We start from the raw sequence: 26,755 nt of genomic DNA on the forward strand, positions 1-26,755 counted from the left end.
CTCACGAGATACTAAGGGTCATACCAAGTTGTTGAAACCACATCTCCCATTAATGTTAAGCTTCAGCTGCCAACGAGAACAACGATAGTACACATTGGGCGGTTACGGCCATTTGAGGGTTGCCCGGATGTGATTCCAGGCATCTCACAGGAAGGAAAGAGGAAGAAAGAAAGAGTGAAGAGAGGTGCTAAGCACAGGAAAAACCAGGAAGATAGAGTACAGCGTGAAGTACCGTATGCTTCGTGATCCAGGAAGTAGTGGAGTATTTGTAGTATTTTTTTGTTTTCTTGCTTTGTATCATTGGGTTTGCGTAGATTAATTACACATTGTATTTTCATATGTTGTATGTGTTTTCGAGTATTGTAAGCCTGCTAGGGACAGCAGTTTTCTTTTTGAAGAGGGAGGAAGGGTGATGGTGATCACTGTCCTCAGGTCACTGAAAAGGGGATCGTTGAGTAAGTTTGTGGTGAAAACTGAGGAGGTATTGCTGATCTCGGCAGCTAACAGCTGGTATGCCGAGATGACAAGGGAGGAATTACAGAGCTGCCATAGAGGGAAGGTAACGGTATGTCCAGCCAGAGTGATAAGCACCAATCTGGACACGCGCATGGTGCAGCTATTTTTAACCAGTAGGGAAGAAATAGACTGTCGAAGGGATGTTGTGGAGCCAAAATTGAGCTTGCAATACGTCGGGATGCATTGGATCTTCTCCACCTACGAGAACTTGGTAGTGATAGCTAGTTGTTTTGAGAGGGGAGTATTTGCAGAAGCGAAATGTATAGAGCTTGAGGGAAGTGGATCTTACTCAATGTAACTGAGTGTGACATAATAGGACCAACCTACCATCTGCCAGAACAATTTCAGGAGTCACGCAATTGAATGTTGCGCAGCCACAGCTGTACTGGCTAGAAGCCACTCTAGAGTTTTTGCCAAGATAGAATCTGATGATGTTAAATCTAACTCTGGAGCCAGGTCTGTTGAGATTCATAAACCAGTTCATTTTAGAGCAAGAGGGGCGTATATCTGCTGAACAGCTTTTGCAACATGTCTCTCAGTATAGGGAAAGGCAACAGCAAATAACGATCATTTTGAGCACCTCTATGCCAAGTGTCTTCACAGCCTTAACTTTGTTATGTGTTGTTTTCATTCTGATCAGGCGGAGAGACAAGTCGAAGAGGGAACCAAGGGTAGTCCAGGTCCCAGTGGACTGGGTATCGAGGGCGTGAGACGAGAAGGTAAGGGATGATCGAGCAGTGGTCGTCCAGTAAGGAATTTTTACGTTTTGTTTCATGTTGTGTTTCACGGGGCACTACACCACATTTAAGTTTTCTAAAAGTAAGGAAATATGTCATAGGTGCCGACCCAAACAAGTTAAGAGTTAGTTAAAGGTCAGCTCGGGGACCGGGTCTTTCTGAAGGGGGCAATAATGTAACGGCACTACTGCTTGGGATAGGAAAAGTCAGTTTTGGTGCAATATTTCTGACCGCACAAGTTACAGCCTGGCATGGACCTGTTTACAGTGAGTTACGCTCACCAGCAGTTGCGAAGTAAAATAGAGGTCACAGGGGTGTAGAAGTGCCGGGAAAAGTACATGCAGTGGTTTGCATGGCGCACATCACAGGCACAAGGGCACTGGGCAACCTAAGTGTTATGAGTACATGACGCAGAGCAGTGCGTTTAGCAAAACAGAGGCGCACAGCTGCATATAAACAGGTGCCGGTTCACTAACAAAGCACTGATGTATGGCAGCTATCCTGGACGGCGGGGCGTGTCACACCACCGGCTACACACAGCAGCAGATGGGGTGCCAGTGTTCCAGTCCATGGCTGGTTTGACCCTCTGAGGCCAATGCGGGGTACGTAGCTAGCCAGCAGCATGCCACTCCAAGGCTCACTACCGTGGGGAGTCGTCTTGGCTCCCAACACACACGGAAGACATCCAGAGTGAGGGCTGCAGATTCAGCTGCCGGATTGTGGACGCTTGTTGTCGCCGCAACCCAAGCCACGCCGTCAGGGATGGGCATCGCAGGCCACCTTGCAGTTGCCGGCGGGCAGCACTGAGGCAGCGCAGGACAAAGGCTGCCGGCACAGCCCCCACTTCGTCATATCACCGCGGCTGTATAAGGCCGACACATTAGCAGAGCGCTTGACAGGTCGCTGAGGTGGTGTCGTCGGCATTGCGGGACCCAGTGACGCAGAATGAGGGGAACGCGGTACTGTAGTTGGAAACAAGAAATCACTTGGAAAGCTCGGATGAGTTTTAATACGGTGCCTTCTACCTCTTCTCACTACATCTGGTGTTGCTGTTACATTCAGTGTCAAAAGTTGCTACTACACTGGGCATTTCTCGATCAGAAGCTCTCCTGGACTCATCCTGTGTTGTGTTGACCACCAACCAAGAATACTTGTCTCTGGCTCAACATGGACCTGCCGGCATTCATCCTCATGCTACTCTGAGACTTGACCTCCACAGTATGAATCCCTGGACTTTATATTTGGCCTGATACAGTGTCAGGTACTTAGACATGCAGTTCCTTGTGAACCAGTAGGTTGCCTATAGTAATTGTGATTCAATTTTCTGTGGCAGACAGTCCACTGGACTTACATTTTTTCCCCTCTCATTTCAAAGACAGAGGCCTAACTGTGAACTATTTCTTGTGTTTTGTAATTATTATCTGAAAGAGGAGAGTTGAAGTTTTTTGTTCATTCTAGTAAACTCACTTTTCACTGTCTACTTGGACTTTAGTTTCTCTACATCAAAACTGGCATGCACCACATCAATTGGTGACGAGGTTTTCTGTGGACTCACTTTGCATGTTTGTGCTACATACACTATGTAATCGAAAGTATCCGGATACCCCCAAAAACATACATTTTTCATATTAGATGAATTGTTGTGCCACCTACTATCAGGTACTCCATATCAGCAACCTCAGTAGTCATTAGACATTGTGACAAAGCAGAATGGGGTACACCGCGGAACTCACGGACCTCGAACATGGTGAACTCATGGACTTCGAACGTGGTCATGTGATTGGGTGTCACTTGTGTCACATCTGTGCATGAGATTTCCACACTCCTAAATATCCCTAGGTCCACTGTTTCCGATATGATAGTGATGTGGATACTTGAAGGGATGCGTACAGTACAAAAGCGTACAGGCCAAACTCTTCTGTTGACTGACAGAGACCGCCGACAGTTGGCGAGGGCCGTAATGTGTAATAGGCAGACATCTATCCAGACTATCACACAGGGATTCCAAACTGCATCACGATCCACTGTAAGTACTATGACAGTTAGAGGTGAGAAAACTTGGATTTCATGGTCGAGCGACTGCTCATAAGCCACACATCACACCGGTAAATGCCAAACAACTGCAACCACTGTGCTGCATTCTATGTGGACATGACAACCAACAAGCTGTCTGTCCACATGAATGGCCACTGACAAACTGTGGCCAAGAAATAAGTGGACCACTCTATTGCTGAGCACACTGCCCAACCCGACATCCTTCATTTCAATGACTGCTTCCCAGCCTGAACCATAGGGATCCTTCCCACCAGCCATCATGTTTCTCTGTAATTTTATAATTTTTACAAGTAAATGTTCCTTTTGATGCACTACATTATTATAGATGTGTGTATTATGTGCTGGCAGAAGTGAGAAGTAGATAGCAAAGAACTCAAAAGAGGTACTAAAAGTAACCCAAAGTTATTAATTATAATATTATTATTTTGTGGGCCAGGTGAACTATATCACTGTAAACTAGAGTATGAAATTTGTCTTTTGAATAAATAAATTTCAATTGATCTGAAGCTCTCCAAATTTTTTCTGGAAATTAAGAGAGTTATATCTTATTCTAAATAACTCTTGAAGGTGCATTTTCAGAGAACAGGGAGGAAGAGGAGCAAATGGGATACACAAAACAATCCTGTAAGTACTGAATCAAGTTTCTCACTGTCACAGAGGTGTTGTAACCATTACTGTCAGTTACTCCACACACACACAAAATTGTATACTACTTTCCAATGACCACATTATAATACAGGGTGAACAGTCCCTATATACGAGGGTTGGAACTTTAATAGTGGCAACTATTTATTTACAGCTCGTACAAAATAGATACCTGTTTCAAAGTTTTACTGACCTTTAAAATAGTCACCAGCATTGTGTATAACCCATTGCCAGTGATGTGGAAGTCGTAGGGTACTCTTAGCACTGCCAGTTGTGTTGACTGTTCGAGCGGCACAGTCTATTGCCCGACGAATTTGTAGTAGTTCTGAAGTGAATGCCATGAAGTGTTTCCTTCAGTTTATAAACAGAGTTGAGCTTATGAGGGCTTAAGTCAGGGGTGTGCAGGGGGGGGGGGGGGGGTATAGCACTTAGCAGCCCCATAAGTCAAACAAATCAGTAACAGCTTGCTCTGTATGTGCTTGAGCGCTTGCTCTGTATGTGCTTGAGCATTGTCCTACAAAATGATGGTCAGGTCCTGCAGAAAATGTCATCACTTCTGTCTCTAAGCTGGTCATAGGTTGTGTTCCAAAAATGAATAGCACTGAGACAGAAGTCATGACAATTTCTGCAGGACTTGACCATCATTTTGCAGGACAATACTCAAGCACGTACAGTGCAAGCTGTTACTGATTTGTTCAACTGATGGGGCTGCTAAGTGCTATACCAACTACTGCACTCCCCTGACTTAAGGCCTCTTAAGTTCAACTCAATTTCTAAGCTGAAGAAAACACTTCATGGCATTCGCTTCAGAACTGTTACAAATTCGTCAGGCAACAGACTGCGTCGCTCGAACTGTCAAACACAACTGGCACTCCTAAGACTATCCTATGACCTCCACATCGCTGGCAACGGGTTATACACAATGCTGGTGACTACTTCGAAGGTCAGTAAAATTTTGAAACAGGTATCTATTTTGTACGAGCTGTAAATAAATAGTTGCCATTATTAAAGTTCCAAGCCTCGTATTTGTGTGAAAACACAAATATATCAAACATATGTGATATCTAATGCAACATGTATTATAAAGGAACACAAATCAGTACATTTCAATGTGACTGCTCTCCTATTCTCCAAGTCCTTACATGGCGGCCAGTGCTCAGCCACAGACCAAAACATTCTATTCAACATAGCAGATAAGACTTGATAGTGTGTCTCTCATTCATTTTTTCTAGTGTGCTACACTGTTAACTTTCACCTGGTACACTTTAATATTGATTAGCCTCTATGCCAAGAAATCTAGGTGCTATGCCATAAATCTTCACTGGGAAAACTTTATCATTGATAAACCTCTATGCACAGAAATCTAAGGAAATCAGGTCTGGAGAGTGGGGAGCCAAAAGGCTGTGACAACTACATTCAATCCATATACAAGGAAAAACTGCAGCAAGGTAATTACGGACAACAAAGCAAAACTGGAGGGGCATCCCTTTCCAGGAAGATTTCCAACATAATAAGGTATAGGTGTCTGGTAACTCTTTTTCTCTGCAAACACGAGAGCCCACGAAAGGTAGTCCTTGTTATTCCTAGCATACACACTGGGGTTGTTTCATTGCTATTACTGAAGTGTGTATGGTTGTTCATTCGCCCAAATTTCGCAATTAGGTCTATTCACATGCCCACACTGTTATGTTTCTTCTTCACCGAACACGTAACCAGTAACAGATCATAACATGCGCCTGTTGGACTGGACAATTCTCAGCTTCAAGCTTATGCAAAATCTGGACATGGTGCATACATTTCTGTAACGTTTATTGCAATGTTTATCAGACTGTGGATTGTGGAACACCAAGCTCCCTGCTCAATATCCTGGCAAATGCAAAGGAACTTCGTGTGATCAGATCCTCTACCCCCCCTTCCCCCCACCATTTCTTGTGCTAAGAACAGCCTCCCTAATATTCCTCCTCACCAACATTACCTATAGGTTTGAATTTGTTCTTGACTCTTGTGGCACCTGGCTTTCCAAATTTAGAGGTGAAATCCTCCTGCACCTTTTCGTAAGTCAACCCACACAAACAGGCACATACAGCAGTGGTTCTTTCTTTTGTTGTGGGTATTTTGTCAAGATCACTGCATAAAAAATGGATTTAGCTACAATATAACATAAATGTATAGCTAACTTAAATTTTCCCTTTATATGAAAACTCTGTATTACAGTGGACTGTAGATATTTGTCCAGTTTCTAAAAATAATGCTGATGTGAGACAAGTTAATGCCACTCTTTGTGGTCCAAGCAAAGCAGGAATTAAGATATACACAGGTTACTCCTTCTTTTCATATAAAAGTGAATGATCAAAGTTTTATTATCACTGCACAAATATAAATGCACATACAATAATGAGAAAAAGTCCTTAAATAATTACACAATAGTCCTAATGTTCTGTACTTATGTCGCATGCAATACAAAATTACAAGATGAGAATACTGCAATTTATGGCTCAGAGAGGGCAAAAGGGAAAGTGAAAACAATTTCACCTGTAGGAAAACTGGATGCCAACTGGCCATATTATGCTATATTGTCATACAAGATAGATTACGCTTAATAACTTGTTTGTTGATAGTGGAAAAATAATATGAATTTAATTTACTGATCTCATATTGTGTAAATAAATATTCTGCTACCACATTTTTTTAGGATGTGATAGAGGACATTTATATGTCAAATTATTTGTTTGCTTTGCATTATGTGGCCTTTATGAGGCATTCAGCTGGTAAATATGCTCCTCTCTGCATTGACCCCTCAGCATCCCCTTTCAATTTTTCCTTCATATATGGTGCACTTCAATCATATAAAGTTTGTTGAGGTAAACTGAATACAGAAAGGATCAAAACAAGAAAGTATTGTTTGTTAGCAGTTCCTCTTTGCACTGTTTTGTTTCCACTGGTGACAGAAATGAACACAATGTTTGAAATTCTGAATCCATAAAACATTCATGAAGCTATAGGTACTTTGTAACTTAACCTACAGGATGCAAAAAATATAAGTAAATAATGATGTCAACTGAATGAAGGCCATAAAGACCTACCTCTGTTCAATTACCTATTCAATAACCTATGAAGCAGCAGGGAAGAAGAGGGGATCATTAATATCTACATTTTAATGAGTCTTGCTCAGTACAGATCTTCAACACACAATTTTCTTTCTCTCAGTGTGTTGAAGTGTGACTTCATAGTGTGTGCCTTATTCCTTCAAGCGAGTCAGAGAGATTCGATATAGTTGTAAGATGACAAGAGACATGTATACATAATTTATCGAGCCTAAAATTAAACATTAGTTGTGCAATTTGCTTCCAAAAGACATACACACTAAACAAATTCTGAATTAATCTCAGCACATATTATCAGTCTATTTCAGTGTACAATGTCTACTTCCAAATTAAATTATTGGCAGTCTAACAAGGCAAAAAGAATTCTTCAAACTGAGAAAAGAGCATCTGATATTACATTAAAATTTGTACCAGTTTACTTATGTGTGATGTTCTAACACTCACTACAGCACAAGCAATAAAAAAACACCATCTAAAAACTTTTTAAATTGTTTCCTGCTCATATATACTCCATCATCACATTCAAAGAACTACGTAAAATATGATTTTTCAGAAAAGAGAAAATTCAAAATCATGAAAATTCTTTCTTAAATGAGTAGACATGTCCTTTTATTGCTTGTTACCAATAAGCTACAAATCACTTAAAATTAAAAACATAAAATAGCTTTAATCAAATTTGTACTTAAGATACTGTCATTATTGTTACCTCATTCTGTGATTTGTAAAAGTAAACTGCTGTCATAATTGAATTCTGAGGTAAATAACACAGCCACCTTTCATGAAATTTCTAAAATTTCACAGATAATTACCCTTAGTTTAAAATGAGCACCGTCTGTCAGACTTACGGACTGGGTGCAAACATTTATTGAAAAGTTACAGTTCAATATTTACTTAGTTAACCATAGCTAATTTATATGTGTACATGTGACATAGCTTTTTGCACCAAAAGCACCTTTCATATGTACATCACATATGCACATAACAAAATAAGTAAATGGTAACACCAATTATCTTACAATAAGCAAATCCACAGGTCACTGAAAGTCACTTGTAATAAATGACAATGGAAATAATTTGCTTTTGAAGCTACTTCATTAAATTCCTAAAATCTTGGAAGTGGTCAGTTCACATTCAGCTAAGAATAACACAATCAGTGACATTCTTATTTTAGGCGATATTTGTGATGATACAGATATCCAAAACGAAGACGCTAATGAGTCAGTTCTATCTCTCTTCCTGTCTTCTTTAAAAAATTGAAATGTATAAAAATAACTGTACATATGCAGTTCCTACTATCCATTATTGGATCTCTCTCACTCTATAAACAAACGCGCGCGCGCGCACACACACACACACACACACACACACACACACACACACAGAGAGACATTACATAAAAACACATATCACTCTTTCTTAAGAGATTGCATGAAGGTTGAAAGGTCATACTCTTCTTCATACTGTTTGTCCTCCCACAAATCGGGCAGAGTTTCTAAAACAGTTTTCATGCTAACTCCACTAAGCTGTGAATGGGAGCTAGAAGAATGGGCAATATCCTTCCTCTTGTCATCCAGAGAAAATAAATCAAGTAGCTGCAAATATAAAGAATATACTGTATTATATTATTATATAGAGGGGAGCAAGAGAGATTGGAGGAAGGGGGGGGGGTGAGAGAGAGAGAGAGAGAGAGAGAGAGAGAGAGGGAGAGAGGGGGGGGGGGGGGGTGAGAGAGAGAGAGAGAGAGATATCTACAGTCTGTCACGTAAAATGAATTTGACAAAAACTAAAACATACAAATGCATCATATATGAACAAAAGAAAAATGCAATCAGTAATACATCCAGTCACATATGCTTGAAACCAAATTTTCTGCATGTTCACGTATAAGAGACGTACAATATGCATAAAATTTGCATTGACAGTTGTTTCAAAGTGAATTTTGCTTGCATTTGACACAGTGTTAAGAGTGGGAAAAAAGTGTAATAATCAATTTTTTCCGCTTTTAGGTCACTTTGTCAGCTAACCATGTCCCTTAAAGTCATTCACATTTTTAACCAATTTATAACATGTTACCCACTTTTGTACAAATGGCTTTGATTTCCCTGTATATTTAGAAGTGTGGTACTACTCAATTTCGGACTTTTGGGACGTCTACACAGAAACACAACCTCAGAACGCGACATGTAAGTTGCACTCAAGTGTATCTCAGCCATGAATTCAAAACAAACTAATGCTTATGAGCACTGCATGAAACACAAAGGTTCCTTCTTTTGGGCTGTGAAAGTAGTAAGGTCATATCTTTTACCACTATGTGTAATACTGACCATGCTTTTGCTTAACTGATTGTATCTTTTTAACCTAGGTTCTGTTCATTACTGACAAATTTATAAAGATGTTCCAAAAATAGCTGTGCGCTTAGAAAAAAATTCTGCAGTCTTTAATCACAAAGTGTATGCTTTCACAGCTTGTGTCCATCGCATTTCAAATCTCTAGGCTGGGAGGCCCATTTCAAATCTCTAGGCTGGGAGGCCATGGTTTATACAAGGGTTGGAACTTTAATAGTGACAACTATTTATTTACAGCTCGTACCAAAAAGAAACATGATTCAAAGCTTTACTGACCTTCAAAGTAGTCATCAGCATTGTGTATAACCCATTGCCAGTGATGTGGAAGTCATAGGACACTCTTAGCAGTGCCAGTTGTGTTGACAGTTCAAGCAGCATGGTCTATAGCCTGACGAGTTTATAACAGTTCTGAAGTGAATGCCATGAAGTGTTTCCTTCAGTTTAGAAACCGAGTTGAACTCACAAGGGCTTAAGTCAAGGGATTGCAGTAGGTGGTATCGCACTTAGCAGCCCCATCAATCAAACAAATCAGTAACAGCTTGCACTGTACGTGCTTGAGCACTGTCCTGCAAAATGATGGTCAGGTCCTGCAGAAAGCTGGTCGTAGGTTGTGCTCCAAAAATGAACAGCACAGAAACAGAAATGATGACACTTTCTGCGGGACCTGACCATCATTTTGCAGGACAATACTCAAGAACTTAAAGTGCACACTGTTACTGATTTGTTTGACTGATGGGGCTGCTAAGTGCTATACCACCTACTCTACTGTCCTGACTTAAGGCCTCGTGAGTTTAACTCTATTTCTAAACTGAAAGAAACACTTCATCCCATTCGCTTCAGAACTGCTACAAATTCGTCAAGCTATAGACCATGCTGCTCGAACTGTCAACACAGCTGGCACAGCTAAGAGTACCCTATGACTTCCACATCGCTGGCAAAGGGTTGTACACCATGCTGGTGACTACTTTGAAGGTCAGTAAAACATTGAAACAGGTATCTATTTTGTATGAGCTGTAAATAAATAGTTGCTACTATTAAAGATCCAATCCTCGTATGTAAAACTGTTCCCTGACATTTCACCTCTGACAGCAGGTGAACTCTTTTGAGCTGCTGTTTTACCTCCGTAAATATCTTCTGCAATAGGAATGAAACATTAGGGAATAGTTTTACATTCTGAAGACGGCCTCCCAGCCTGGAAGTTGTAACTGCACTTAGTGCTCTTTTGTGTATTTTTTAATATGAAGCGTATATAATTTTTTTAATCTGACATTCTGCTCAGTGACATTTTATTGTTATCCTTGTTTCTACAAATATATTCCTTTATGCTATAATTTAATGAACTGTAAAAAATGCTGCTTACTATTACTCAATTACTTACTGTACTTTTCCTCAATCATATCCAATCCTGTTCATTATATTTTTCTTTTCTACTATTTTTGTGTCCGTGGAATTATCTGCTGAAATTTATTTTTGTACCAAAGATCATGGTAACCACTACACCTGCCAGGAGCTAATTACTGTTAAAACTCTATTAGAGCTATATTTAACAACAATGGCTACTGTAAATGTATGATTTCAGGTTTTCACAGTATCAGAAAATTTTGAATTTTTCTCTGGTATTCAGCTAGGAATGCCTGAAGATGGAGGAAATCAGCTTGCCGAAATATTGTGGCTGAATACCCAAGAAATATTCAAAATAATGTAAATGTCCATACAGAGTGAGTCTGGTATGCTGGCTGCATAATAAATCTGCACAACAGCTGTTCCATAGAGGAAAGTATCTCATAATACAATTTGCAACCTTTATGATGCAGCACAGTTCACTGCAGTGCTTGTATATCTACAGGAGTCAACTCGATGCGCTACTGAAAAACATTAGGATTTCCTCCCTTGTCAATGATGTGGTTTTTACACATAAAAGACAAGCCTGAACTGAACAAGGACGGGGCAGGAAAGTAGCCACGGTCTGTTCAAAGAAATCATCCTGGAATTCACCTGAAGTGATTTAAAGAAACTGTGGACAATCATAATTTTGGTTATTTGAGCCCCACTTCCCACATAAAATTAATCAATAATGTTACCACATATGTAAACAGAAAAAAAAAAAAAAGTAGTACGAGGGTGGTTTGAAAATTTCTCGGAATCATCACGAGAGGACAGTGCTAGCGTGAGTTGTTCACACGATATTTATAGGAGTGTTGTCTGTAAACACATGCCATGTCAGTGCTCTTGGAAGAGAGCTATGGTGGTGATGTGGCTCTGTTTTTCTTCTCATGTAGTGATTTGCAAAGATGGAAAAAAATCGAGATTCGAGCAGTGATTAAGTACTTCGTAAACAAAGGTATGAAAGCAAAGGACATTCATGCCGATTTCCAGAATACCCTGGGGACTCTGCTCCTTCATATTAAACTGTTGCCAAGTGGACAAATGAATTTAAATTTGGTCGGGAGAGCTTAGATGATGATCCGCACATTGGTCGGCAAAGATGTGTCACTACTTCAGAAATCATTGTAAAAGGCACAAAATGGTCATGTAGGATTACACTTGCCAGATATCATCTGAAAGTGTATATCACATTTTAACTGAAGAATTAGAAATGAAAAAAGTTATCTGCAAGATGGGTGCCGCGACAACACAATGTGCGCCCGCACACATGTGCCGTCACCATGGCAAAATTACATGAACTAAGGTATGAACTGTTGCCACTCCCACCTTATTCACCTGACATGGCTCCGTCAGACTTCCATCTTTTCCCAAAACTGAAATTTTTTCTTGTTGGGCGAAGATTCACTTCAAATGAAGAACTGATAGCCGGAGTTGACAACTATTTTGTAGGCCTGGAGGAAGCTCATTTTTGAGATGGGATCAAGGTACTGGAACATCACTGGACCAATTGCTAATGCAAGGAGACTACATTGAAAAATAAAAAAATGTTTCAGTGATGTAAGTACCTTTTTTCTATTCCACTCCGAGAACTTTTCAAACCACCCTCGTATGACACTGTTAGCTAGGACACCCTGAACAGCAGTTTCAGCTACCTTATTCTAAATGTTTTTCTGTCATTCACACACAGTCAACTTTCTTTCGTGAAGTGTGGGATTTGCATGTTTTAAGTGTATGTGTCAACTACAGGTGACTGTAACGGGTGCCAAGCTTAATGTCCCCATCCGACGGATGGATCACCATCAACAGCATTATGTGCCCTCACTTCATGAGACAATATGGAGAGGTTTGGAATTTAATACAGGACATTGGTGCACAGACTGCTGATTGGGATTTTATCCACTACCCTCCTGCTCTTTGCTGTAAAGACAAAGCGAAAGCAGCCAACTGCACGTGCATATCCATGCAGTTTCAAGTACTAGCTAGCCCAACATTGCTTAACTTCAATTATCTGATGAGAATTGGTATATTCAAGCACACAAGGGTGTCAGCATCACCTTGTGATGATTCTTTAAATAAGGCTGAAGATGTACAGAATTTCTTTGGACAGTGATTTCAGTGTCCATCTGTGCATAGCATTTTATGGAAGTAAACTGTACAAATACGATACCCAATACTAAAAAGTAGGTGAGCTAATGTAAATCTCCAGTTGGGCCACAGTGTTGAGAGAGTGAGTAATGTTGTAGCTCTTGTGAGCCTATGTAAGTAATATTTGTATTATTTTATAGTGTCTGGTTGTTAACCTCATTGTAACTGCATCTGTTAGACTATATAGAGTTTTAATGTATTAGTAGGAGACCTTTATTATGAGAGCTTGTACAGGAGTTGAGAACGAAGTACTGATAGTGAAGAAGTGGGTACAAGATAATGACAGTACGGCTAATTGTTGCTTTTGAGTGCCATGATGCTGTTAAAATGCTAAAAATGATGTGTACCATATCAACATGGATGACAACTGGACAGTGATTAATGGTGAATCAACTGTGAATTGTGATGTTCATCTGAATGTATAATAAAGTTTTATGAGTGGTATGAAATGGGGCAGTGTACACACAGTTATGCTCTATAACTGTCTATGTGGTGTGTACTCAATTCATGCACTTCTTATGAGTGAAAGAGTTGAAATACAGCCAACAAAAAGATTTTTGTGACAGACTTTTAGGGAAAGTAAGCTCCTATATCCTCAACTGGTAAAACACACTGCTTACTATTTAAAAGTAAAAAGGTGTTTTACTGTAGTAAATCAAATGTAGTGCATGTAAACACTGTTAATTTCGTGATGAAGAAAATTTCCGATCTTTATTAAGTAATGGCTGCTACTGAGACCCATCTAATTTACCACTGAGTTATACAAAACAATGATTGACTGTACGAATTTGGCTGAAAAATTGTTATAAATCTCTGTCATATAAAATTGATGAACACAGGCTTTGCAAGTGAATCAACACTATTCCAACAGTACTAGAGATTGTGAAATGCTTGTCAGTAATGTAAGATTGCACAAAAACCATATTTAAAAATGAAAGCACATACCAGTGTCAAACATCTTTTGATCAACTGCAGTCACTGTAATTAGTCATCACTATTTTTATGCACTACATCAACAATGAATTCACGTACAGAAGACACCCCCTACAAGATAGTAGTATTTGGTACCCATCAACAGTCACTATTAACGAGAATATGGGATATGGTTTCAGCGTGAGTGAGTTGGCTGCCGCTGTACCTGAAGACCATTCAGTGTGCATAACACACTTGGTATTGGGTCGGTAACTTACAGCCAAAAATATCTATAATAAGTTAAATATTACCTAGCCAAAAAAATAAATGTTATTTTATTTTGCTACAGGTTTCGGTTCTGAACCATCATCAATGATAGGGTCCTTGTGTCAATGTGGCATCATATTTTTATATTTTTACAATTTTTGATTTTATATTGGCTAGGCAATTATGGTTTCCTGTGGTAACTTATGTTAAAGCATGTATGATATGTGATACATCTGTGATAATTTTCCTGCCTTTGATGATGGTTCAGAACTGAAACTGGTAACAAAATAAAATAACATTATATAGGCAGCATAGTGTCAGGAATTTTTTTTAAAAATTAAGTAGTTAGCATTTGGATCACCTCTAACAATGATCATCCAGTAAAAATGAAGGGAGAGCAAGGACTGGGGCTAAGGAATGGTGTGAATGTTCCATGCTGCATGGTGGCACTTGGTCACAATCACACTTTAAGAGGACAGGGCAGTAATCACAGATTGCTAACAGGGTTAGCCAACTAAACTTTTGAAAAGCCATAGGCTAAGTGGTTAAAGGTTATCATGAGTTCAAAAATGTTCAAATGTGTGTGAAATCTTGTGGGACTTAACTGCTAAGGTCATGAGTCCCTAAGCTTACACACTACTTAACCTAAATTATCCTAAGGACAAACACACACACCCATGCCCGAGGGAGGACTCGAACCTCCGCCGGGACCAGCCGCACAGTCCATGACTGCAGCGCCTTAAACCGCTCGGATAATAATTAATAATAATAGTAAACTGTAATGAACACATTTCATATTTGTTATGGTTTGCATTATGCTCCTACTGTTTATCAAATATATGTCTATAAAATCAACATCCACACCCTGGCACAAGTTAATATTAATTTTAACTACAGTTTACCTGTTCTGTTCCCATTGTTTCCATGCTTGCATTCTCACTGCTAATTACTGTATTTGCAGTCAAGAGCTTGAATTTTTGAAGCCTGTAAATTACATTCATTCAATGCGTTATTCTATTTCAGTAACACAACCATGTTTTAGTGTAAATACTAGTAACATCATCAGTACAAAATTAGCATCACAATCACTTTTATGGTACACAAGAAAATGAGTTGATTTAAAACAAAAACACAAAATATCCTGATAATGATTAGTTGCTTCTATTTGTAACAAATGTTGCCTCATGGTTCGAGATTATAAATTTATTACACCTCATCATCCTTCGTTAGTCTGTCTATACTGTGAAAAAGATAATCAAATTTCTCTGGGCAGTAACATATGTGATTTTTTTTTTCTATAAGAACACTGTTTATGAATGAAGTGCCAGAGTCATTGCTAAAAGCAATCTTTCTAAGTGCAATAAAAGTTCATTAGTGGATTATCTATAACAGTATGATTTAACATCAACCAAACTTTTTGACAGTCATACCAAATGAATCAAGTCAGACATAAGTAACTTGAAAATGTGAATGTTCTAATCTCTATAAAATGCAGTACTATGAGTTTTTCCAAAACATATCTGTTTGTGGCCTTTTTTTCCTTTTAGTTTAAGTAATAAAACGATCCCTTTATAGCCCAGTGTTTCAAGTTTGGCTGGGTTGAGAAAAAAGAAGATGTGGAGCAAATATGGGGACTGCAGAAAATTTAAATCATGATAGTGTTAATGGAGTCCACCATACAATTATGAAGTTACTAATTTTTTATTATCATGTGTCTTAAATATGTCCTGCACACACAACACCGGTGTCATAAAAGCTGTACACAAAAGAGAATTGAGGGACAAGCTATTCTGTTTGTCATTATCTCAAAAAATAGTTCTAACATTGCTGTATCTGTTGCCAATAGGGTATTTGACTATTTTCTGTAAATCACCTTCAATGGTTAAGTGTCATTTTATGCTCATAACATGCTTTTTTCCTTCTTGACTTTCAGTATCCTTTTATAAAAACGGAATTGAAATTCAAATAATTTGAAAGCATGCAAAACACTCAATTTGAGTCATGTGATGCCTATGACATCACTGCCTAGCTCACTGCTCCTATTGTCATAAAGCTAATACATAGTGATATCCTGTTTTGGGATTTACATTTTGGAAAATGGGTTACAAATGATCTGTAGTACCACACTGTACAAATACAGCCATAAAAATTGAAAAAGTGTTTTTGAGTGTGGCAAAGATTGAGGTATGTGAAAATTGGTTGCACTGTACCGGCAAAATGCCACCGTGTCAATGTCCGAATTCCCTTGCTTAATTAAATGTCTTGCACTCTCAAGTTAACATCAATTTGTCTCCGAGATACACTTTCCCACTGTACAAAGAAGGATGGCATCAATCGACAAAATTAAACCGTTAGTAAAAATTAGTTTTACACACTTAGTCGTACATCACTGACAGCTCGGTTGGTAGAACAGTGGACTGTCGAAATTTTATAAGATGACGTCCATCGGTCACTGGTTCAAATCTAGCATGTGACAATACTTTACCTTACTTATAAAACAACTCAACAGTCCTTTCATATGAAAATCAAATCACAACTACAAAACTTCATCACATCACATACAGAGCATTATTGTGTTTTCCTTGGTGTTTACATGCACTTAAATTTGCAACGGCTGTTCACACGCATCATGTCCAAAATTATATATTTGTGTTATCTGCACATTGTATGTGGTTTATATCTCTCTGCATACAAAACCTCATTGTCCTACACCTTGTTGTACTGTGGCAGTGCGGTGATAACTTCATCCCCAGTAGCCCATTTCTCAGACTAAGATTAATGTGAAGCTATACACTATACATCTCACCATCAAAAGAACTGCTACAATGAGTCCTTGCTACACTATTTTCATATTTCGTATATCCGGATCCCATTCTGGGTGCTGAAGAGTCCTCTCCATTTGGCTCGGTCCTCCCACCACTTTTCTTCCTTGACTTGCTGCCAGGTCACACCTCTCCTTTCCACAGATATTCTCACTCCTGTTTTCCACCGTGTTCTTGGGTGCCCTCTAGGTCTTTTTCCATCCATCTTTAGTTCTTCCATAATTTTGGGGAGTCTCTGCCCACACATCCTCTTAACATGCCCGTACCATCTTAATCTCTTTTTTTCAATTTCTTCTCTCATACTTTCTTGTTTAAGGTCCTTTCTGATATCTACGTTCCTTACTCTGCCCATTCTTGTTTTTCCTTAAACTGCTCTAAGAAATTTCATTTCCCCTGCTTGCAGTCTGCTCCAGTCCCTTTCTGTCATTGTCCATGTTTCTCCTCCATAGATGACAATAGGGAAGTAATAACTCTTATACATAAGGAGTTTTGCTTTTTCTGAAACTTCCTTATTCCAAATCAGATGTTTTATTGTTTGGTAGAAATTGCCTCCCTTTTGTAGCCTCCTATTAATTTCGTTGGTTATTCTTCCATCACTAGATATTTCACTCCCTAAATAAGTGAAACTGTCTACCACTTTGAGGGGTTCTTCATTCAAAGTAATATTTCCGTTGATCCCTTTCTCTATTCCAAATACCATTACTTCACTCTTATCTTTTTTTATTTTTAATCCATGCCTTTTCATTATTTCCTTCCACGCATCAAGTTGTAACTGTACATCCTCTTTATCACCCCATATTACCATATCATCTGCAAAAATCATCTTTTTGTCTTTTTCCTTTACTATATTTTTAACTGCCATATTCATTCCCTCCATCACTACATTAAAAAGTGCAGGAGATAGAATACTTCCTTGTTTAAGTCCTTATCTTATTTCGAAGTATTCAGAGTTCCCCAACGATGTTCTAATTCTACAATTGTGTCCTTTGTACATTGTGTTTATTACATTAATGTATCCATCATCTGTATCTATTTTCTTCATTTCTTCCCAGAGTCTTTCCCTGTTAACTGAGTCAAATGCCTTTTCTATGTCTATAAAAACCATTATCACGCTTTTGTTATACTCCCAACTTTTTCCCATCAGTTGACGGATAGAAAATATCAGGTTGATTGTGCTTATTCCTTTCCTAAACCCAGGCTGTTCTTCACTCAGCTCCTTTTCTATATTTTCACTTATTCGGTTTAGTAAAATTCTTTCAAAAATCTTGGCTGTATGACTCATAAGGGTTATTCCTCTGTAGTTTTTACAAAGTCTTTTAGTGCCTTTTTTTAAGATGGGAACAATGTCTCCTCTTCTCCAATCGTCAGGTATTGTAATATTTCTCCACTGCATTCCCACTGGACCTGCAGCTCTTATGTCCACTGATACTTCATCAGGTCCTGCGGCTTCTCCCCCATTCATCTTCTTCACAGCTATTTCCATTTCTTCCCATGTAATTTGTCCTAATTCTGCTTCCCAACTTCTCTCAATTTCTCCATTATTTGTTATTTCCTTGTGTACCTGCTCCTCAGCGTTTAACGGTTTCTTAAAATGTTCTTTCCAGAGATCTTTTATATTCCTTGGGTCTTCAATCACCATACCATCCTCTGTTTCCATCTCTACTGGTACTTCAGAAGCCTTCCTTTTTATTTTTCATCATTTTATAGAACATTTTCTTATTGCTCTTCACATCTTCTTAAAGTTTTTTTGTAAACTCTTCCCATGCCTTTTTCTTTGCTGTTTCCACTATTTCTTTGCACTTCTTTTCCTCTATATATCTTTTATGGTCCATGTCATTTTTAGTTTTCCACCACTTTCTCCATGCTAACTGCTTGGATTGTGGTATCATCCCACCAACTTGTCTTACTTTTTCCTTTCGAGATGTTCTACTACGTTCTTTTTGTGCTGCTTCGACTAAAGTGTCTTTGAATAAACTCCATTCTTTTCCTACATCGCAGAAAACGTCTTTTGGAAATTTGTGTGAGACTAATTCTCTATACATCTCAGCACTTTCACTCTCCTTCAGTTTCCAATCCCATATCATCATCACTTTCTTCTGTTTTCTATTTTTCACACAATGATTCATTTTCCATTGTCCCACCAGTAATCTATGGTCTCCATCTGCACTCACACTTGGAATTACCTTCACATTTGTTACTTTCTCTCCCCATTCCCCATCTACTAGAATATAATCAATTACACTCTTGGTTCTCCCTTCCCAACTGTATCTGGTGATAACATGACTTTCTCTCTTTATAAACCAGCTGTTTTCTATTTTCATTCCATTCCTCTGGCATAAATCCAGGAGTCTTTCCCCTTCTTCATTTCTGTCTCCATATCCAAGACATCCCAACACTTGCTCAAATTCCTTTCTGTCTTTGCCTACCTGTGCATTAAATCCCCCATCACTATATTGGCACTCTATATACGGTTCTCTAACTCATTTTCAAAGTCCATCTTCTCTTCTTCGCTACATTCCACTTGAGGTGCATAAATCTGGATAATTTTTAGTGTTTCCTTTTGGAATCTGAGGTTTAAAATTATGATCCTGTCTGATACATATGTCACACTTTCAAAAGAGCTTTGTACATTCTTATTCACCATCACTGCCACATCATTTCTTCCAAACCTGTTATTCCCACTCCAGTGCAGTTTTCCTCCTCCTCTCAAGTTCTTCTCACCTTTTCCCTTCCGCTTCGTTTCGCTTAATCCCAAAATATCTAACTTTCTCTCTGGTAGTATATCTGCTATTTTTTCCATTTTTCCATTGAGGGTTAATATATTAAGGGTGCCAATATTTAGGTTATTGTATAAACCTTTTAAAAATTTATGAGCCTTCCAGGATTCGAACTTGTGATCTTCTTAATCGCAGTCACTTAACGCTATCCACTGTGCCACAGAGTGCATGCTACGAGCGGGAGCTAGCTCTGCTGAGTATCTTCTTGGTTTGGGTCGTATTTCATGACTGACAGTCAAAAATTTAGATATAAGATATGGGCCAACTTGCAAAAGTTCTACAATCCCTAGTTTTGAGTGGGTTTCAATATGTTGCAGGGAGTAGGGAAAAGGTTTCCACTATCAGCATTCACAAAATTCTTTTCTATTGTCACTTAAAAGTTGTAAATGCATTTTCCATCACTAAATAGCTAAACTATTTGCAGAAAAAGTACATAAAAACCTAGTAACTTCAGCTAACACTCCCATAACACATGCACAGCTCAGTCTTACTCTTCCTAGCCTGTGATGCTACTGGAGCTTCAGCCAATAACATGGTGTTTTTGATCACATGACCAAATCTTGATATTTATTCAGTTTTAAGCTTTAATTACATAAAAATAACAGATGTTTTATGAGAATATTGATCATAAATGTGATTTGAATGCTATAACAACTCTGAATAAAAACAATCATGATTTGAATGCTATAACAACTCTGAATAAAAACAATCCAAACTATATTTTTAGCACAGGAAACTAGCCTATTCATGCAACTATGTTTTCTTTTCTGTAGGAAAACTTAACTTCTACACGACTATCTTACTTTGGCTGATATACCATCTTAGTCATTAGTGACCTAGTGACTTTTTTGTGATCTCTCTAACAGATGATTTGGCAAAACTGATGTCTAGTGGAGGAATGTTCATCACATGTCATTCCACACCCACATGGCAGTAGCAGTTAGAGAGAAGAATAAAATAACAGGTTACTAAAATTCCATGAATTTATCGTAACAGGAGAGACAAAAAAATAGTCCATCAAAAGCAGATATATCAGATTTACTTAGATAGGCAATGTATACTACTCCATCAGACCTCAATTTTGATCATTTGTTAGATGGACCACAGAAATCATCATATCATTTAAAAAAGCAGTAATCTTCTAGTAGCGCCCCTCCCCCCTCCCCCCCCCCCCCCCCCACCTATAAGTTTCCCAGAAATCCTCAGGTTGTCTGCAAACTTTTATTCACAGTCTCCAGAGCGGTGAAGCTGCTGGGAACATCTAGATTAAAGCCAGCAGACTTGATTGCAGTCCAGTCATCTTGTGCAACTCTGGCACTCTCATTTAATCAGAATTTTACTGAATACTTTCCCAAGAAACGCGATGATTCCTGTACATGGTATAACTGCCACTATAGCAGAAACCAAGATCATGTTACATTCTGTTAATTAGACAAGTCAGCCTAAAAACTGAACAAACTTATTAGTACAATATAGTAACGTAATACATTCTTTTTACCTTAAAAATCAATGAAAAATTTACAACTGCTCTATAAAGTGATTTAGAAAAACATTAACTACTGTTTACAACATCCACCCACCAAGTCTCCAATTTTGCTCATCTTTTGCACAGTTCTGGTACATACCTACATGCAGCAAATGCAGCTCAAGTAGAATGCCTTCCTCATAATTTTTGAGAAATAAGGGTTTAAAGCGTTACAAGTCTGTTGAATACAATACACCAACACCAGTTGTCAAACAGCAGCGTTAATGTAACTGGTTAAGGTGCCAATCTAGAGGTCTGCCTATACTTCAAGTCCCCTTATTTTTATTTTCTAATCCTACACAAACATAATAATAATAATAGTTATTATTATCATTATACCTTTTTGGAGAAACATGATTTGATCATTACTATTATTATTATTATTATTATCGCTCCTTTCTAAAGAAACATGATTTTTTTTTTAGATAAAACTGTTTGATGAAACGAAATAAAAATAAGCAGACTTGAACGCAGTACAAGTAGACTTCTAGGTTTGCACCTTAACCAGTTGCATTAACCTTACTGTTTAACAGCTGGTGCTCTCATATGGCATTCAACAGGTTCATAACACTTTGAACCTTTATTTCTCAAAAATGCAACAGTCGAACGTCATACTAGAGCTGCTATACCCAAATATGTACAATTGTGCAAATGAGGAACAAAATTGGTGACCTGTTGGTTGTAAGCTTTGTTGTCCTTGAATTCTGACTATTATCACAATCAATATAAAACCAGTTAACTTCAAAATGTGAAGATTTTGATCCAAAGCATTATCACCACCACCAAGAGGCACTTGAAAGCCGCTACTGAATAAAGACCAACTCTACCTACATGTATCTCTGCTGTCTAATGTCAGATTTAAAATTTTCCAGGAAAATTTAGTTGAGTGTTCCGAGAAATTTTGGGCTTGTAGTCGGTCATCATTAAGTACACTTCACATTACTACTACTGAGCACCTGCCAGTCATCCTCAGTGAGCAATCGAAGACTAACATTCCAAAATGTATTAGCACATTATGTGTACACAATGTTTTTCTTGTTGTGGTAACAACTTCCACTTGAGCGATTTTAGAATTACAAGTCTCTGTTTCATCACTATAAGTTAAAGCTCATAGTACACATTGCAAACATTCTGGTTCAGATACAGAGGAATCTTCATTTTGCCTGACTCTTTCCCTGAATTTCCTGCTATCTCTAAATCAAATAGAATCTACAAGACTGACGTGCATATTACTCAAATGGGAGCACACTTTGTTGACCTAGACAGTACGCACCATCTCTGCACAATCAATTTGACCTCTATGTGACCATTATGAACAATCTTTCCGGACCAAAATGCAAGAGCACACTTCTCCCATCTTGTGAACACTTTCCTCAAAGAAACAGGAATCATCCAAATGGAATTGCCTGTGGTATCTGCTGACATTCATCCAACTGAAAATGCTTTAGAACAATTGAAACTAACACTCTGCATCATCACAGGAATCTTCCTCAAACACTGAATGACTTCAGGAGGGCCACTCTCTATCACCTTGTGAACTACATTCCAAGGAGTATCCAAGCATGTTACAGTATGCGGGGTGTAGCAACACAGTATTTAATGCTACCAGCTGAAGGTTATAATTTAAAGGATGTGAACTGCCAATAAACTTATTGCCTTTAATTTGGTGACTGTTTTGTTTTTATTGAACAGTAAGCTTATTTTTTTTAGTTTCATAAAGCTTATTCTACAATTCCCTACTCCAATTGAACACAGGGCCATATAAGCTTGCAGATACACAAATGGTACAAAACTTTTTTTGGATATTACAATTACTGAGCCATCTTAACTCTAGCATTGTTGTTGTTGTTGTGGTCTTCAGTCCTGAGACTGGTTTGATGCAGCTCTCCATGCTACTCTATCCTGTGCAAGCTTCTTCACCTCCCAGTACTTACTGCAACCTACATCCTTCTGAATCCGCTAAGTGTATTCATCTCTTGGTCTCCCTCTACAATTTTTACCCTCCACATTGCCCACCAATGCCAAATTTGTGATCCCCTGATGCCTCAGAACATGTCCTACCAACCAATCCCTTCTTCTAGTCAAGTTGTGCCACAAACTGCTCTTCTCCCCAATTCTATTCAATAACTCCTCATTAGTTACGTGATCTACCCATCTAATCTTCAGCATTCTTCTTTAGCACCACATTTCAAAAGATTCTATTCTCTTCTTGTCCAAACTATTTATCGTCCATGTTTCACCTCCCTACATGGCTACACTCCATACAAATACTTTCAGAAACGTCTTCCTGACACTTAAATCTATACTCGATGTTAACAAGTTTCTCTTCTTCAGAAACAATTTCCTTGCCATTGCCAGTCTACATTTTATATCCTCTCTACTCCGACATCATCAGTTATTTTGCTCCCCAAATAGCAAAACTCAGTTACTACTTTAAGTGTCTCATTTCCTAATCTAATTCCCTCAGCGTCACCAGACTTAATTCGACTACATTCCATTATCCTCGTTTTGCTTTTGTTGATGTTCATCTTATATCCTCCTTTCAAAACACTGTCCATTCCGTTCAACTGCTCTTCAAAGTCCTTTGCTGTCGCTGACAGAATTACAATGTCATCGGCGAACCTCAAAGTTTTTATTTCTTCCCCATGGATTTTAATGCCTACTCCGAACTTTTCTTTTGTTTCCTTTACTGCTTGCTCAATATACAGATTGAATAACATTGGGGATAGGCTACAACCCTACCTCACTCCCTTCCCAACCACTTCTCCCCTTTCATGTCCCTCGACTCTTATAACTGCCATCTGATTTCTGTACAAATTGTAAATAGCCTTTCGCTCCCTGTATTTTACCCCTGCCACCTTTAGAATTTGAAAGAGAGTATTCCAGTCAACATTGTCAAAAGCTTTCTCCTAGTCTACAAATGCTAGAAATGTAGGTTTGCCTTTCTTTAATCTTTCTTCTAAGGTAAGTCATAAGGTCAGTATTGCCTCACGTGTTCCAACATTTCTACAGAATCCAAACTGATCTTCCCTGAGGTTGGCTTCTACCAGTTTTTCCATTCGTTTGTAAAGAATTCGCATTAGTATTTTGCAGCTGTGACTTATTAAACTGATAGTTTGGTAATTTTCATATCTGCCAACACCTGCTTTCTTTGGGATTGGAATTATTATATTCTTCTTGAAGTCTGAGGGTATTTCGCCTGTCTCATACATCTTGCTCACCAGACGGTAGAGTATTGTCAGGACTGGCTCTCCCAAGGCTGTCAGTAGTTCTAATGGAATGTTGTCTACTCCCGGGGCCTTGTTTCGACTCAGGTCTTTCGGTGCTCTGTCAAACTCTTCACGCAGTATCATATCTCCCATTTCATCTTCATCTGCATCCTCTTCCATTTCTATAATATTGTCCTCAAGAACATCGCCCCTGTACAGACCCTCTATACACTGCTTCCACCTTTCTGCTTTCCCTTCTTTGCTTAGAACTGGGTTTCCATATGAGCTCTTGATATTCATACAAGTGGCTCTCTTTTCTCCAAAGGTCTCTTTAATTTTCCTGTTGGCAGTATCTATCTTGCCCCTAGTGAGATAAGCCTCTACATCTTTACATTTGTCCTCTAGCCATCCCTGCTTATCCATTCTGCACTTCCTGTAGATCTCATTTTTTGTGACATTTGTATTCCTTTTTGCCTGCTTCATTTGCTGCATTTTTATATTTTCTCCTTTCATCAATTAAATTCAATATTTCTTCTGTTACCCAAGGATTTCTACTAGCCGTCGTATTTTTACCTACTTGATCCTCTGCTGCCTTCACTACTTCATCCCTCAGAGCTACCCCAGAAGAATTTCTTCTACTGTATTTCTTTCCCCCATTCCTGTCAATTGTTCCCTTATGCTCTTCCTGAAACTCTGTACAACCTCTGGTTTAGTCAGTTTATCCTGGTCCCATCTCCTTAAATTCTCAACTTTTTGCAGTTTCTTCAGTTTTAATCTACAATTCATAACCAATAGATTGTGGTCAGAGTTCACATCTGCCCTTGGAAATGTCTTACAATTTAAAACCTGGTTCCTAAATCTCTCTCTTACCATTATATAATCTATCTGAAACCTTTTAGTATCTCCAGGATTCTTCCATGTATACAACCTTCTTTCAAGATTCTAGAACGAAGTGTTAGCTATGATTAAGTTATGCTCTGTGCAAAATTCTACCAAATGGCTTCCTCTTTCATTTCTTAACCCCAATCCATATTCACCTACTATGTTTCCTTCTCTCCCTTTTCCTACTCTCGAATTCCAGTCAACCATGACTATTAAATTTTCGTCTCCCTTCACTACCTGAATAATTTCTTTTATCTCATCATACATTTCATCAATTTCTTCATCCTCTGCAGAGCTAGTTGGCATATAAACTTGTACTACTGTAGTAGACATGGACTTCATGTCTATCTTAGCCACAATAATGCGTTCACTATGCTGTTTATAGTAGCTTACCCGCACTCCTATTTTTTTATTCATTATTAAACCTACTCCTGCATTACCTCTATCTGATTTTGTATTTATAACCCTGTATTCACCTGACCAAAAGTCTTGTTCCTCCTGCCGCTGAACTTCACTAATTCCCACTATATCTAACTTTAACCTATCCATTTCCCTTTTTAAATTTTCTAACCTACCTGCCCGATTAAGGGATCTGACATTCCACACACTGATCCGTAGAATGCCAGTTTTCTTTCTCCTGATAACGACGTCCTCTTGAGTAGTCCCCGCCTGGAGATCCGAATGGGGGACTATTTTACCTCCAGAATATTTTACCCAAGAGGACGCCATCATCATTTAACCACACAGTAAAGCTGCATGCCCTCGGGAAAAATTACGGCTGTAGTTTCCCCTTGCTTTCTCTAGCATTAGCTTAACACATTTTTGTTTAGTTTCCATCACAGTGTCAATATTTTCAATTGTTCTTCTTAGCAAATTTTTGCTGTGACACCTCTTATCACCCCTAAGACATGTTTTAATATTATTGTTTATTTCAGCATTCGCTATCATGTTACAATTATTGTTTGTTTAGAACACCCACCTTCTCTTTGACAATTACCATGCTCTCTTTCTGCCTTCACCTGAACAGTTGCCTTGCTCCATTTGATATCTCCTTTTGACTTCTTAATGCTTTAAACATCTTTTGTGGTTTGCATAGATATCTTTGTTAAATATATGCCCCCTTCATTTATGCCAGCATATGTCTCGTTTTATGAGATGTACTTGTTGCTTAATTTGACCTGGTATACCTCCATAATTTTAAATAAAATCTCATAATCAGCACTTCCAATTCCCTGTAAAATTAGTTTTTCTAACTTTTTGTCTGTTTTTACTCTGTTTATTACTAGTACATGAGTAATTTAAATTCAAGACCAACATACTCATTATTATTTTTTGTTAATAATGATTTTCACTTTTAATTCCATTTAGTTCTTGCCAAGTAATTTCCATTATTGTTTTCTTCAGAGAACGTGTTAAGGATTAACTTGC

General features: G+C 38.4%; 1 protein-coding gene across 1 annotated transcript in view; it reads right to left on the reverse strand.

The window, feature by feature from the left end:
- Nucleotides 1–6,871: 6,871 nt before the first annotated feature.
- Nucleotides 6,872–26,755, reverse strand: part of LOC124774960 (TATA-binding protein-associated factor 172) — a 307,412-nt gene continuing 287,528 nt past the window's right edge. Inside the window, exons 35-36 of the mRNA XM_047249684.1 lie at nt 15,015–15,096; nt 6,872–8,649 (exon numbers count right to left, since the gene is read on the reverse strand). Coding sequence (XP_047105640.1) covers nt 8,464–8,649; nt 15,015–15,096 — 268 coding nt within the window. The 3' untranslated portion in view covers nt 6,872–8,463. The remainder of the gene's footprint in view (nt 8,650–15,014; nt 15,097–26,755) is intronic.

The sequence above is a fragment of the Schistocerca piceifrons genome, chromosome 2 (assembly GCF_021461385.2).
Source record: "Schistocerca piceifrons isolate TAMUIC-IGC-003096 chromosome 2, iqSchPice1.1, whole genome shotgun sequence".
NCBI lineage: Eukaryota > Metazoa > Arthropoda > Insecta > Orthoptera > Acrididae > Schistocerca > Schistocerca piceifrons.